This window comes from Lottia gigantea, assembly GCF_000327385.1.
Source record: "Lottia gigantea unplaced genomic scaffold LOTGIsca_73, whole genome shotgun sequence".
In the NCBI taxonomy this organism is placed as follows: domain Eukaryota; kingdom Metazoa; phylum Mollusca; class Gastropoda; family Lottiidae; genus Lottia; species Lottia gigantea.
Window position 1 is genome coordinate 671,746 of NW_008710453.1, and position 16,571 is coordinate 688,316.

The following is a 16,571-nucleotide window of genomic DNA, read 5'->3' on the forward strand; positions in this document are numbered from 1 at the left end:
CCCATGATATATAAACACTTTATAAATAATATCAAAACTAAACATTTCCAACCATACATGTTAAAAATACATCTTATTAAAGTACCATTAGACAGTAAATGATGTAATAAATACATTAATATCATCTAAAATAAAATGGAGTGGAAGGAAACTAAATACCATTTGATAAAATGAATGTAGGACGGAAATTCTAATACAAATATATCACAGTAATTGCTTATTGTTCGTATACACCCTAAGTCTACATTTAATAACTGAGAAAAAACACTAACTAGTCCAGAAGGGAGAGATAAGAAAATGCTAGAAATTTTTCACTTGAGATGCAAATCCTCTTGTAAATCAATACTAAAATTATCAGTCTCCTCATGGCTCTTCCATTTAAAAAAAAAAAATTGGGGTACTAAATGTAAGACTTTAAAAATACAAAACTTAAAATAATTAGGGAAAGTTAACTCCAAGACATTGCAAACGCATGAAAATGATCGGTTCAGAGAATATACAAAGTATCCGATATATATCACAGCTACTAAATAATACAAGTAGACTAATCATTACATCTGAAATCATTTGACAAAAGAAGTGTTTTAAAACAAGTAAATGTTTGATGTTTGGAAGATTACTTCGTTCAGGTTCAAGAAGTCCAAGCCATAACAACTTTATTGAAGGCTACAAAAACTCCTTTGTTAGGTTTGCTGAAACATAGAAATTGAAAAAATAGTTAAAATATTCCCTCCAATACACACTTGTGACAATATAAATCCTTTTGTGTTAGAAGTATATACATTATGTAATCTTCTCTTGATTGTTTTTCTTATGTAAGTAAAGCAGTTTGGAAGGGCTAAAGCTATATGAGCTACAGTCTGCATCATCTATATAGCTTGTATCTCACATGATTGAAAGTGGAAAAGAGGTGCCCTGATTTGCCTTATCAAAAGTAGAAAAATGTAGAATTTAAAACTTAAATTTAATTTCATTTGAATTGAGCATGAAACTTACCATTTAAAATATCTTACATCATTATATGTACCACTATGTTTTCCTTCTGAAAAATTACAAATTATAATATTATATTAGGACAATTTTAACATGGAAATCAACCCGAGTCCCCTTTCAATCAACATGGTTGGCTTGAACTGACAGTACAATTGAGTTGCATTAAGGTAAAATTGAAATCACATATATTCTCAAGTTTCCAAAGTTTAAGAAAAAATACACTACATGTGAGTTGCATTAGACTCATTGGAGGTTTTAGCCTCTATGGATAAGCATATGTTTTTCAGGAAAATATTTATGCCCTTGTTCAAAACTAATGTGGAATCCATTTTCAAGTCTACTGATTATTATGTGCTTACCTTCTTTATTTAATTCTACGCCTAAATAAACACCATTTCTACCAGGCAAATGACCAATAAATCTGACTGAACCAATACTTAATTTACCTCCTTGTCTAGAGAACTTGACAATATCATTGGTCTGTAATTCAGATGGACTGCTAGGTGCGAATGGTCTCATACCCTGTGTGATGGAACTGAAGAGAAATAGAAAATAAATCCTGTTACTAAGGAGTGGTAAAATTGGCACTTTCTACTTACTTACATAAATCATGTTTAATTTGGAACAGTGTTTTTGAAACACCTGATGATACTTGTTTGAGGAGTCAACAACTATTACGCCTGATTTTGTCCGGCTTTGTACGAGATTTTTAGTTAACAGAATTACTAATAGAGACGCTTATAAATTTGATGGCCATGGTTTTAAAACTGAGTTTCTGAATACTTTTTCTTTTCATTTTTTCATTTTTGGGCCTTTTCAACTTTTTGTTTCTGATGGACATAATATGATGCCCATCAGAAACGATGAAGCCAACTAGGCAACATGTAGGGCTACTTACTTTGTTAAGTAACCAGTACCAGTATTGGAGGTAGAGGTATATAAATGTTTATTCTGTTGGGTTATTAAGGGTTTTGGTAATACACTTCTATAACCGGCATTAGTTGGGTGTGGCGTTAGTCTTTGATTGACAGGTGCTAAACCTTCCATACTAGCTGTTGGTCTCACTATAGTTATATGGTGATGTCCATTTTCCACTGGTGATGTCTGTAATGCGTCATCATAGCGACCTGAAAATAGAAGAGACACTTGATATATTATGCACAAATGACGTGATATCATGTTTTATTTAAAACAAATTGATAAAATGATAATACAACATGCATGCAACAGAAATCACATTTCTTCATATTATGATATGTTTTGATGTCGAACGAAGGTCTGTTGTCATAAATATCAATACTGGCAATCTAAAAGATACCAATGAAATACCCTTAAAATATGATAAGCGTAAGGCCATTCTGCAGTTTTTGTACAGCTGAATCTGATGCAAAGCACTAGTGTAACTTTCACAGTAGGTCATTTGGCATAAGGCATATCTAATGTTCAAAACATAAAGGTCAAGGCCAATAAGGAACACACATAGTGTAAAAAAAGAAATTTTACCTCTGCCAAGCACAGATTTTGACCTCTTCCTGTACATAGTGCTATATCCCTCATCTAAATCATCTAAAGAATCATCAGAACTGACAGAACCTCGGCGCTTCCATTCTGTTCGAGACCTAGATCGTGATGATAATCTATCCATAGGATCTGTAACTGTTAATAATGTATCAGTTGGTGTATCACTGATGTTACCATCCAATAACTTCCTACCACTATCTCTGTCTCCTGAAAGGTTTAAAAACTAAAACTTTAGAGTTTAGGCTGATGTATTTGCTTAATATTTAACTATATCCTTGTCAGTAATGCAGGCCATATGGTAATCATGGGAAAAGGAATATTGTGTCATCTGGATGGGGTAGCTAATAACAAAAACTTGACAGCTTATGGTTTTGTCCTAAAAAAAGATTTTCCCATTGTACAATGTGTAGAATTGCCTAATCAAGGGCAAAAATTACTGCAAATAGATTACAAATAATAAATATAATAGCACACTTCTGAAGAAATTTTGTATTTTCTATAAAAAAGCTTTAATTCTTCATAGCAAATGTTACAAATTTAATATTCTACACCAGCCCAGAAAATCTAGAAAAACATTAAGGTTAATTTTGTAGCATAAGCGTTTACCTGAAATATGTTAGTATTTCAAACTTTGACAAAAATCCCTAATGGCTAAGAAAGGCAGTCTATCTATGTCCTAAAGCTTTAAGAATATAACACTAATATCTCCTAATATGCTATCAAAGGACCATTAGGCCTAGCTGTATTATAAAGTCCATAGAGTACATTGACATTTTTCTATGATACACTATGGTAGTGTTATGTTACTATGTCACTTTAATTATTATTTATTCATATGGTATACTATCAATAACACACCTTGGGTCTACATGAATTCTACACATTAAAGGTATGTCACAGGTAGTAAAAGTTCACCTTTGACCTGATCTCTATAGGATTACCGAAACAAAGATCTCATAATAATCCTATTCTTGAAGTAGACATTATATCATTTTGACGATTAATCCTTAAAATCAAAAGAAAATCAAAATTCAAAATATGGTTTTCTTTAATAATTATTAATAATTATCTTGCATGCAGACCATTGCATTAAATCAACTAAATTCATAATCTGTGTACATACATACTGGTATACCATTTAAAACTAAAAAAATGTACTAGAATAAACCATAAAAGCATAACATGAAAAATGTTTGTGCTCACCTTAGATTAGCTAATAAAGACTAGCACTAGATTATATTAATGGATAAAAAGTATTATGTTTAATAAGAGATCAGATTAAACGTATACCAACAAGTCCTGACCTGCCTCTATAATCCCTCACTTTTGATTTTTTATTAAGTAGTATATACAAGCTTTGTCCACATTTGTACTATGAATATATTTTCTATTGTGGAATTGTTTTTTAAAAACTTTAATTGTAAAACATATTTTTTTTATATTAATATAATATCTATTGTATATGAGCAAAAGGCATTAGATTGTTCCCATCGACCAATAAGAAGAGGTCTTATGTGCTATGGGCTGTGCATCACAGTATGCTGGTAAAATTGACCTCATTGCACACTGCATATCATTATAATGGAACTGCAGAATAGTAGGATGCAAAAAAATTAAATTTATTTTAATTTGTTAGTAAGTTATTAAACACTAATTTTAAAAGCCTCTTGAATGTAAACTTTTACAAAATGAAGCTTTAACAACTTCTATGATTTATTAAGCTATCTATATAAAATATAATCTGACTACTGTAGATTCTAGATGTAGTTTACCACAAGTTGATCTATATCTAGAAAATATTCTAGAATATTCAAAATTAGGTTCTGATGCTGGTCTATAGATACGACGTCTTTGTGTATCTGTATAATCACCAGTGCTATGATAATGTGATGTCACTATATCTAAAATTAAGATTTGGATAGGAAATCGTTTATTCTCGATTATTTTAGGGTTGTTGCTTGAAAATGTTTAATGCTTTTGGACTAATATTTTTAACCAAAATGATCCTTATGAGTACAAAATCCTGTAAAAAGATTTTAAGCATTAGCTTAATTACATTTTTGTTTGAAGCAAAATCAGTACTGGAAAAAGTACCAAGACTTTTTTTCACCGCTTTAAAAGTATATGGCAGTAAGTAGTTCTTATTCAAAACTTAAAGACTGAAATTAAGAATTTTTCTTCTGAATACTGTGTAAGCTTTGGATGTCAATTTTGACTTATACTCAAAATGTTGAGGATATATTTTATGCGATAATTCAAATTGATCTTAAATTTATTTTTGTCCATCTTCAAAATATTATCCCAATAATAGATAACTTTGATTTTAGAAAGAATATTTTTCTGATGTAGCATTGTTTATCTTTAAGAATTTTTGAAGTAAAAAACATGTTCTTACCACCAGCATTAAAAGCTGAATATTTATTTAATTCTGGTAAACCATTAGTATCTGCTGTTTGTGATAAATCTGTTAAATTCTGTACAGATCTAGATCTATATCTATATGGTGTCTGACTGGTGTAACTGAAATCTATATTTCCTGGTAAACTATTGGTGCCATCTGAAATATTGAGTTGACATGAAATAAGCATCTAAATATAAATTGAACTCCATGCTAATACAAATCTATCCAAAATGGCCATTTTAGGCCTGCCAAGTCACATCATGTTAACATTACATCACTGGGTCTATACATCCACTGATATAAATTGAAGTTTAAGTCCTTGTAACAACACTATGAATATCAAAGAAAAGGCACTGGCCAAGGTGAATTTCAGTCAATTCAATACACAATAAAGTAATAATTATAATTATTAAATGATAACATGAGGATCTATAATTTGCTTACCGTCAATGAACTCCCTGCTTCCTGTTCTCATAGATTCATCTACATTTCTATTGTAACCATTAGAAAGATTTTTTTCTGAGTACCTTGATTTATAGAGATCACCATAATTCGGTGATGTGTAACCATTCTGCATTGCTGATGTGAAACTTTTCTCTACCTGTGATCCATAACTTTTCTCATAAGGTGGCACATGATATATTTCCTGATGTACTGATGTAACATGACCTGTATCTCTGGTCGGTGATTTGTAATTTTCACTTCTTGTTGGTGATCTGTAAAGGTCACCAAGCAATGGTGATCTATAATGTTCTGCTTTCACCGGTGTTCTGATAATTTCACTGTTAGTATGAGTAGAATGAATCTACAATAAATTTAATCATCAGATTTATGTTGGAACTTTTCATAAACTTGCATGGGCAATGAGGTAAAAATTTGAGGATAGCAAATGACAGGACTATAACTGTTATAACCAAAACGTAAAGTATTAAGGGATACAAGCAGACGGGACTTTCGGAAGCACAAGCATCAAATTTTTCTAACCTTGAGAAGTTTTCGCACCCACAGCCCCTTAAAGCCTTGAAGACAACAATCCAACTCTCTACTGACTGAGTTATTCCTTTGCTATGGAGTTCTCAGATATTAATAGGAAAAGTTAACAACAACATTACACCCTTATTGACTGGCAGGAACAATTTTCAAGAAACCTTCCAGGTCAGTCCAATATTAAGATACCATACCTTATATTTATAGGGACAATATCTATCATCATGCTGGCCTTGTTTATTAAAATGTCTATCATTCTGGTAAACTGTATCGTTATTTTGCTTGTCCCTTCTGCCCAATTCAGACGACATCAACTCATTGCTTTCTGTTAAATTTCTATTGGCACTCTCTAATTCAGCTGTAAAAATAGAATTTATACTTATATTCATATTAACTAGTTAACTGATTTGGAAAATTTATATTTTAAATGGCAGCATTGCATTCTCTAATTCTGTAAAAAAAAAACCTAATCAAAATTAAACTGAATTTCAAACTGCTTGAATAAAAATCTGAGTTTTTGGTACTGGTTTAGAAATGTTAGACTGGTATACCATCAAGTGGTAACCTACATACCAATTTTTTTCAATAAGGCATTTATATCAGGTGGATTTTCCATTTGGTTTCTGCTTAATTTATTCTTTAAAAACTGTATTTCATCATTTAATCTGATTACTTTGGTAGCCATTATATCTTTTTCATTGGTCAGTTGTACAAATTTTCTTTCATACTGAAAAATTTCATATTAAAAATGAATATTAGGCAGGAATTTCATTGAATTGTGCATCACAAATGTAAACAAATAGGAAAGAGCTTTCCTGATAAGAATTTGTTTGTGTGTGTGTACAGATGGCTATGAGCTTATGTTCATTAGATTTGAGTCTTAAAACTGTAATATATTTTGGTTTTGACTTTTCGCTCTGATTATGCTTCCTTTGCTCAAAGTCCTCATTGTGATCCTAAATTCCAAAGCAGCTATCCTTACAACAGTTTAATATTTGATACACATCGATGATATATATCAGTATGATATGAGTTATTTTTCCAATACACACAGTCATATGTATGTAGAGGATAGTTAACTGGACATCAAATGAATACTAATACTGTATAATTGTGAATACAACGCACACCCATTCTTATGCTCCATTAGATATAAAAAGATCTATTTCATTATAAATATACACAATAGCTTACCTCAGATGTGTGAGTATCAGTAGATCCCTGTAGTTTTAATCTTTCTATTTCATCTTTCAATGACCTGTTAATTTCTCGTAGCTCTAACATTTCTCTACGTAGATCTTGCAGATCATTGTCCCTGGTGTCTAGAAGTTTCCTTAAACCAGCTATAGTATCTTCTAATCTTTTTCTCTCTGCCTATTGAATATAAATAATCATTTAGAGAGAGCATTGTTCTCCTAGATGACATCCTCGAGATTAAGTGAGTCTTTAAAGAGACAAATGCGCAATTTGTTTTACCAACCGTATCTTAGTCTCAGAAATGGGAAAGTTTAAAAGACGAGTCAACACTGCCATATATAGAAAATAAATCTATAGAAGTAAGAAAATAAATTCCCAGTTTGATATATGTTTTAAGGAATTATGCGATTTCCGACATTTATAGTACTTCTGTAGACTACCTACTCAAATCAACCTGTCAAAATGGCGCACCTATCCTTTTAATATAGCCTATGAATTCCAAATTTCAAATTGATTTTATCTTTAACAAAAAATTTATACTACTTTGCTTTTGATGTCCCTTGATTTTAAAAAAAAATCATATGGATTGATTTAAAGATGGACTTGCTCCCAAAAGTGGTGTAAAATAATAGGAAATAATAACAAAAGAAAATGGTTACGGAAAAAAAATTAATAACCTCAAGATTCCACTTATCAGAACTCATTTGCAGAGCTTAAAGGTAGAAAATGAAATGATAAGTTTAAAGGGACAGATGGATATAAAGGCTTAAATTTCGACGGTGAGCTGTGAACACTATAACTGATTGGCTAAGCTAAAATATTTCCGTTTCTGAGACTTAAGTATGATCAAAAAAAAAATTGTGCATCTGTACCTTTAACAACTACAATGATGTCCACTATATCAGATATATAACTCTTGTCAGTCTTACTTACCTCAGCTAATCTATTATCAACTGGAGCTGGTGTGGGTGTTCTAATATAAGCTTGAGGGATAGGAGAAGTTGCTCTATTGACTAATATTGGACGAGCTTTATATGGAGCATGATAAATCCTCTCACTTGTCTCTTGAATCAAACTATTTTGGACTTCTTGACTGTCTCTTCTCTCTATGGATCCTTTGTTGTGCTCTCTAGTTTGTGGTTGGTTCTCCACCGTGCTGACCATTCTTGGATCAATTGGTGATGCTTCACGTTCTTGAACTTTCTGTAGTTCAGGAAACGGATCATACTCTGGTTTCTCCTTGTCTGTAAGATGTTTTTCCAGGTAAAACTGATCTGTGACGTCTGTTAAACCAGTTCTAGAAGTTTCCCACTCATCCAAGTTGTACTTAGTATATGGTGTCCTTTGTGATCCATACAACATTTTAAACAGATTTTTCTTGAAAATCGGAACATGTTGGCCTGATTGAGGTTGGGAACTGGTGGAACTTGACAATCTGTCATCATGGAGTTGATTACCAGAAGATTTAGAATATTCAGAGTGAATTTTACCATTATCATTAACATATGTCTGTCTTTCTATAGTCTGATGGCGTTGAGGATCTCTATATTTTGAGGTATAACCTTGTTCCATGCTGTCAGGGTGTTGATCAGGGTTTTCTAATTGGTTATTGGTGATGTGTGTCTCAGTTACAGTGTATGTTTGTTGTGAGTCTACTTCATCAGCTTTATCATCTGTAATATTAATAACAGCTATCAACTATGTAGAATCTCCACAATAAATTTGAGGGTTATCATACATCAAACTTTATGAATGCACCTATCCAAATGTAAAAATACTTGCATAAAAATTTCTTATAAAATGAGGGTAAAGTTATAGGAATATAGCCTACCTGTAGGCCTACATTAAGTAGTATTTCAATATTTTTGAACCTACTCTCTTAATGCATTGAGTCCTATTTGAACAGTGAAAGAATTTATCAGTATTGTGAACAAGTAGCTCAATCAAAAACACAAGGAAAAGCAGAGAGGTATAGACATAAAAGTGTCTATTTCACCCTGTAAAGGAGCTTATGAAAATGATATTTTTGTGAAGTTGGATGAATTTATGTTCAAACATATACACAAATAGCAGAGAAGTCTGATTATAAAACAATTGAAAGATAGCTTGCCAGGCAAGGTAACAAACATCGACCACTGGCAGCTGTCAGAAATGATAATACAGTCTTTAGTGACTAAAGTATGAATTTTCCGATATTAAAGAAATTTTAATAGTTTGAATTCAATGATATATATATTTACTGCCAGTTATTTATGCGAAGAAATACCAACAAATTTTTAAAAATCAATATCAATACCCCAAATACATCAAATTATCTCATCCATATACATGATCACACCATGTTTCATTAAAAACTGTAATGTGTTCACCAACTAATTTTTCATGCGTTTTTCCTAAGTCAAGGGCAATAACTCAAAAATCGTTCATCAAAAAATCATCCAGTTCAAACATGACCAAGATCTCATCAATATAAATGATCACACCAAATTTCATTAAAATCAGTTGAAAACTGTAATCTCTATTGTGTTCACAAACAAATTTTGACGCGTTTTTCCTAAGTCATGGGCAATAACTCAAAAACTGGTCATCGAAAGATCGTCAAATTTAAACTTGACCAAGATCTCATCAATATAAATGATCACACCAAATTTCATTAAAATCAGTTGAAAACTGTAATCTCTATTGTGTTCACAAGAAATGTTGATGGACCGATGGTCGACGGACAGGGGCGACGACAATATACGTCCACATTTTCATGTGGGCGTATAAAAATTGGCTAACTCCTTCACCACCTACCAAACTTTACTCTTTGTTCCCACTAAATGATTTACAACAGCAGTCACTATAGTGCAATGACTTATAAACCATAATATCGTCACTATAAAATAATCTTCAGTGATATAACCAAGACTTTGACACAGATTCCTGATGCAAAGCATGAACATTTGTCATAATCGAGAAATGGTAAGCTATATAACGGTAGGCTACATATGTATCCAAGGTAAACAACAATAATAATATCAGACCAGAATCGGTAAGCTTATATTCCAATGATACAAGCTCGGGAAATAGGCTACGTTGATTCACAAATATGGACTATACGCTCCTTATATCGTATCCAAATCTATCATAAACCAATGCAATAAAACTTTGTGAAATAGTAATCCAATATGATAGATTAAGCCAACTTACAATTACAGACATACAGAGTTTGCCACACAATTCATTCATGTCGGGATGGTCCGATTCACTGATCCAATTAGCGCTGAGGCAATGACAAACTCAAAAGACTGATCGGAAAGCTGTAAACGCCAAATGTGATCACCGAACACAGGGCTCATAAAAGTGCGAAAAGATATGATTTCGAAATGGGTAATTCCGTGGCAGATTTTTACTTATGTACAAGCAGGACAGAGGTAGCCTTAACGTATGTACAGTTTTTGGAATAGTCACTTTATAGCCAACTACCTATATGTGAAACGACTAGTGGCTTTTAGATATGGAATACAACATATCTGATCATAAACGGTTAAACACGGTGATCACTATCAAACTGGTAAGAGATTCGGATTAAAAAACCATTTCAAATCATTGAACCGTATGAGTAAATAATAGATGAAACATAATGATGTCGTGCCAGTCTATTATTTTAAGCAAATATTCTATTTTATATCAGGTCACGTGATTTCAAATCAATATAATATGATTGTAATATCAATAATGGTGCCAATAGCCTCGGCGTTTTAGTGCTATTATAAAAGCATGCTGCTTCCCATGGACGTGGGGTTGCAGTGGTTTTTCTGTCCAAGTATGAAGAAGCAGTATATGTTAACAATTTTTTACAAAGATTTATCTTACAAATGATTGGCAATAGATTGAAATAAAAAAAGGAATGAAATTATATTATATACAAGTTCCTTAATATAATATTTTTTGATCCGGGGTAGACCACGTCATGCAGTATGCAATGAGAGATTTTTTACATTTTTTTTTGTCAATTTCAACTTATGAGGATGGTTCCACCAGAATTACTGGACGTTTTCTGAATGTCAATCCGTCGTTTAAATATCCAAAGGAACTACTGTAGTAATCTCGCCCTCTGCATAAATGCGCACAAAATATAATTATATTCACTTACCCTCTTTAATATACAAATCTATTTCAAACGTGTAGTTTTTAACTTCGAAATTTTCCACTACGAAACTTTTATCACCAATATCCAGTTGACCGCTGTATGTTCCTTGAGGAATGAACTTATCTTCGGAATAAAATGCCTTCTGTTTGTCGTCCCAGTTCAACCAAATCTCACCGTTCTGAAAATAATCCCAAACAATCTATCATATCAAATCAAATCAGAAAGGGCTAATTAAACATTTTAATTAGATTGAAAGATAGTTAATCTGATAATCTAATGATTGAAAAATCGCGATTTTGTTAATCTAATTAAAACAATAGTGTTAAATTAAATGTTTTGTAACAGGGATATGGAACTCTGGCGTGTATAATGTTACCATGTAAATGATATTGGGTAAATAAGATAGGTCTACAAAGTCATTTGCAATCAGAGTACAGATACAATTTCATTAATATTCGGATCGATAAATTCCAATGGGCCACTTTTTCTTAATCTTACGGCATTTGCGATTAATCTGGGTTCACAAAATGGTATGATAATATTGAAGCTTACTGGTCTGTAGCTAGGGTAAAAAACAACATCAACATCAGTTGCAACTTCTAAAACTTTGGACCATCGAAATTTGCCGGTCACCGCAGAACCCATGGCCTTAGCTTTTGCTGTAGTTGTGTCCATGGTCGTGGTTTCACTGAGTATAGTCTCTTCTGAAATGGAGAATTGGAAAAAAGAGAGTTCTGGCATATAAAGGGGGAGGGGGTAGTCATATTTTTTAATGTAATTCTCAAGGTGTCGTGACGTGACTTATCTCTTGCACAAGACTTGCAATGACGCTATTGTCGCATTACCAACTTCTTAAAAATCTGAAGGAGAATTTTACTTTGTAATCTAGCCTACTTAAATATATTCCCAAGCAACAGACCTGATTTTTTTTTATTCCGATCTTATCACAATAATCACTATTCTGTTACACATTTTATCACGAAACGATCACAACTTTACCAATTAAAGTCTTTAAAATTTTAAATCCACTTGAATACGAAATAAGATCTACATGTAAAAGTCTCAAATTCTACCGAACAAGCATAAACAAGTTAGAGAAAAAGAAATAGAAAGGTAGACATATCATATACCAGCTCAATAACACTTTATCTACAATAGACCGTTATACTATGACTTCTATTCATAATCTAAAGTGGGTTACAATTGCTAATCAAGCGTTATATAGTAATAAATAATACGTTCCATTGTGTAGAACTAAAACTTCAATATCAATACAAAATGGCAGTTAGGGAAAGTCAAAATAACAAAACAGCATTCCACATATTGTTCCCCCATTCATAGTTACACCTTTGTTATTCTTAAGGCCTTAAATTCTTTTCTAGGGCTTTTGAAATATAGGCCTAGTTTGTTTGTTAAATGTGACAGACAGGGTATGTTGTGATGGCTCTCTATCTACACGTATGTCTATTCTCTTTCTCTTTACTAATCAATTTTTCATCTCTTAAATACTAAACTTTTCTTATAGCTAATACTCCTTTTTCTCTTTATGAAATATTTTCTTATATATATTACTTCTCTTTCTCTCCATCAAATATTCTCTCGTATATCTCACTTGTTCTCGTTATCAAATATTCTCTCTGATATCGTACTTCTCTTTCTCTTAATCAAATATCCCTTTTTATGTCTCAAACACTCTTATTTTCTCACGTCTCCTTCTCTTCATTAAATATTCTCTTATATACCTCGCTTCTCTTTCTCTGCATCAAATATTTTCTTATATGTTTCACCTTTTTTAGTCTTCACTAAATAATCTCTTATATATCAATTTCTCTTTCTCATCGTCGAATATTCTCTTATAAATATCACCCCTCTTTCTCTGAATTAATATTCTCTTAGATATGTTACTTCTATTTCTCTTCATCAAATATTCTCTAATAATATAGATATCATTTCTCTTTCTCTGAATAAAATATTCTCTCAGATATCATACTTCTCTATCTCTTCATTAAATATTCCCTAATATATATTATATAACTTTTTTGTCTCTTCATCGAATATTCTATATTAAATATCACTTTTCTTTCTCTGCATCAAATATTCTCTCAGATATCTCACTTCTCTTTCTCTTTTCCAAAATATTCTTTCATTTATCTCATACCTCTCTCTCTTCAATTAATATTCTCTTACATATCCCATTTATTGATCTCTTCTCCTAGTATTCTCTCATATAAATCACTTTTCTTTCTCTTCATTAAATATTCCCATCATATATCTTACTTCTCTTTCTCTTCACCAAAAGTTCTCTTTTCTTACTTCCTTACTCATTAACATAAAATCTGTCATCATTTTATTTATCTCATTCTATAGACCAAGAATAAATGGGCACAGAGGCTGATTTGCGGAGACCAACAGAGATTGTTTCAAAATAAGAATAAGATACATTTCGGTTACAAATATTTTTATGTTAGATATTTTTTATGTCCTTTAACATATTCATTGGCAACCTTACAGACGTATAAGGATTTTCAAATATGTATATGATGTGTACGTAGCTTACCTTGAATTGGTTCGGGATCAACTGGACTTCCGTCACCACCATCAAGGAACTTGAAATGTTTTAGCATCTCTTCGGTGTACCAACTTCAACAAATATTATGAACACTCCTATATAAATGAACAAATATTGACTGCTTGGTAAAGTTTCTACCATCAGTTAAATAAAGCGTTTTTCTATAAGAATATTTAAAGCGCTTTACATTTCTATAAATATCTCAGTCAAGTTCAAACTAAAGTTATTATGATTACATCCGGATAAAATAAAGTAGTTTTGACTCCACGTTCAAATGAGGATCACACTATTGCAGAGTGACGTTAGATGTTCCACAAGATCAACTTAGGACCAGACTGTTCTATGTTGTTAAAAATAATGAGTTATCATATTAGCAATTGTATGCATAACTATTTAGCTTATATTGTGAATTTCAGCGATTGTACTAAAACTAAGCCCACCTCCTACTGCCGCATTGTAATTAAGTATATTATGGGATATATAGTATAATACCATTACTAATTAAATAGCACACAAATTGAATACATAAACAAACATATAAACTAAGAACATGAATAGGGTCCAAATTATCTAAGTGATATGATTAAATGATTCTTACACAAACTTTAAATGTCCACTGCGCTACCTAGTCCTCCACGAACATAGTGTAACCTTTGCTCACCTGTTTAAAGTATTCCTGTTGTTTATGGAGGACTTCGTTTACTGCTATTCATAGATATTCAGAAAATCATTCAAACACTAATTGCCATTCACGAGGTATTTAGAATATAGGTAATGATATACAGTCAGTAGCAAATAGATAATAACATATCCTAATCCCCTGATAAGAATACATGCTGGGGTCATTGAAGATTTGACATTGACTTTATTAAAGGTATGGTTATCACATTTAAAGAAACATAGTCCTGAATTCAATTCAACCCATATATTTCTATTCACTTCATGTCCTAACGAAATCGTGCATGAAGTTCTGTGTAAAAGTGTACAGGTCCATGCAATTAAAATTATCGATTTTGTTTGCAATTGTTTGTCTGAAATCGGATAATATATTACGCCTACGTAGCAAATTGGTGAAGTGATTGATTGAAATTTAATTTGATTACAATGCTATCCAACCGGATTAGTCTCACCAACCCAACTTCTTTAATCATCGTGGGTTTGATAAGTGATATTTATTTAGTCATTGTAAAATTTGAAATGGATATATTATCCGTTGAAGTAAGACGAGTTTTTAGTCCTTGGATCAAAGTCGTTATCAGGGTGCTAATTTTCTAGGAAGGTTTAGTGGAATTTATTTTTTCGAACAAATTCACCACTTTTTACGAGAGACGAGGGAAGGGGTTACATACTTAACTACTGTTCTAGTGCAAGGGGATAACTATTTTTAATCAGATTTCCTTAAAATTAAGCCACATATGTTCTTGCGTGTTTCTTAATGCTCTGGACCCACTGGAAAGGGTTTGATTGACTATTTCGATGAAAAATGACAGTTCGTCTTAATGGTTCTGCCAAACGACGTATATGTTTATATAATTTACATTCCAATTTCTAGTTTTTCAAGGACTGTGCAAAATGCAAAAAAAAAAACCAAAAAAAAAAACCTGGAACAGGAGACAGTATAAAGTCTAATAATTCGAACCACATTTCTGAACATATGTGACTCAAATATCATTATCGCCATGTAATGTGAGTATTTTGTCCAGAGTAATTCAGAACTGTGACAAACAACGTTTCGTTTAATTAATATACAGATTCGGTGCAAGATCTAGATATTTCCAAAATACAACAAGAAAATCCACACTTTAACGAAGAGATTGATGGGGATAATAATGGGATGGTAAAAAGAACAACAGAACATGGTTTAAGGAGAAATATTATAATATATGATATCTTAAAGATATAAAGATATATTTGGATGTAATTATGTACACCATATTTACAATTTCACACAGAACTGGGTTTCTACAATTTCAAACTAAGTACAAAATATTTTACTAAGGTATTGACAAAAATTTCACATGAAAAGATTCCATTTGGTAAAACAAATTATTAAAATCCTTTTTTAATCAAAAAATAATTGACCTAAATTTAGATAAAAGAAGGGATGAAATCCAGTCGACCGACAGAATCTGAGAGCAACATTAAGTTATTTTTCCGGTAGTACTTGAACAAAGGATTCAAATTTTACTCATACAAATAGTCAAGAGTCTCAGCTTAAAATTGAAAATTTACCAAAAACCTTGGTGAAATATTTTGTTTTTGTACACACATAATTCAAAGGTAGCAAAAGATATGATAATAAAGTATAGTAATTCACAGGTATTACATGTATAAGGCAACAAAATATATGATTTGCTATATTAAAATACAGTTGATCTGTTCGAACCAAGCGTTGAATCCTATAACCAGTTGATAAGGTTCAGCTTTTCTCACAATTTAGAATTGAAATCTGACTACTCCACTTTCAACTTTCGTTGAATTGTAGTAGAATTGGATTGCCGATAGAAGATTCGTCACTGACACTGTTTTGTCAGATATGCAGAGATTCCATTTCGTCAGATATCTGAAATCCTATTGTGTATCATGAGATAGTAAGACATACCAGGTATAAGAAACATCCACATCAAAATTTACCATTTTGTCACAGAGCAGGACATTCGGAAGTTACAGAAATCACGACAGCAAGGTACTAAAAGAAAGGTTCACAGTTAAGGTTCCTTGGCCAAACGTATTTGCATTGATCTTTCCAGAATTATCCGTACCCATTT

The 16,571-nt window shown here is 31.9% G+C and overlaps 1 protein-coding gene across 1 annotated transcript; it reads right to left on the minus strand.

The window, feature by feature from the left end:
* Window positions 1–5: 5 nt before the first annotated feature.
* LOTGIDRAFT_236014 (hypothetical protein) lies at window positions 6–13,858 on the minus strand (the record flags this gene model as incomplete). Its single annotated transcript, XM_009066102.1, has 15 exons — window positions 6–692; window positions 997–1,042; window positions 1,353–1,528; window positions 1,892–2,120; window positions 2,497–2,721; window positions 4,287–4,415; window positions 4,910–5,071; window positions 5,360–5,720; window positions 6,097–6,260; window positions 6,476–6,629; window positions 7,097–7,276; window positions 8,033–8,772; window positions 11,238–11,412; window positions 11,787–11,938; window positions 13,792–13,858. 15 exons carry the CDS (start codon window positions 13,856–13,858, stop codon window positions 632–634), a joined length of 3,021 nt encoding a protein of 1,006 aa, XP_009064350.1. The 3' UTR covers window positions 6–631.
* Between the last annotated feature and the right edge of the window lie 2,713 nt (window positions 13,859–16,571).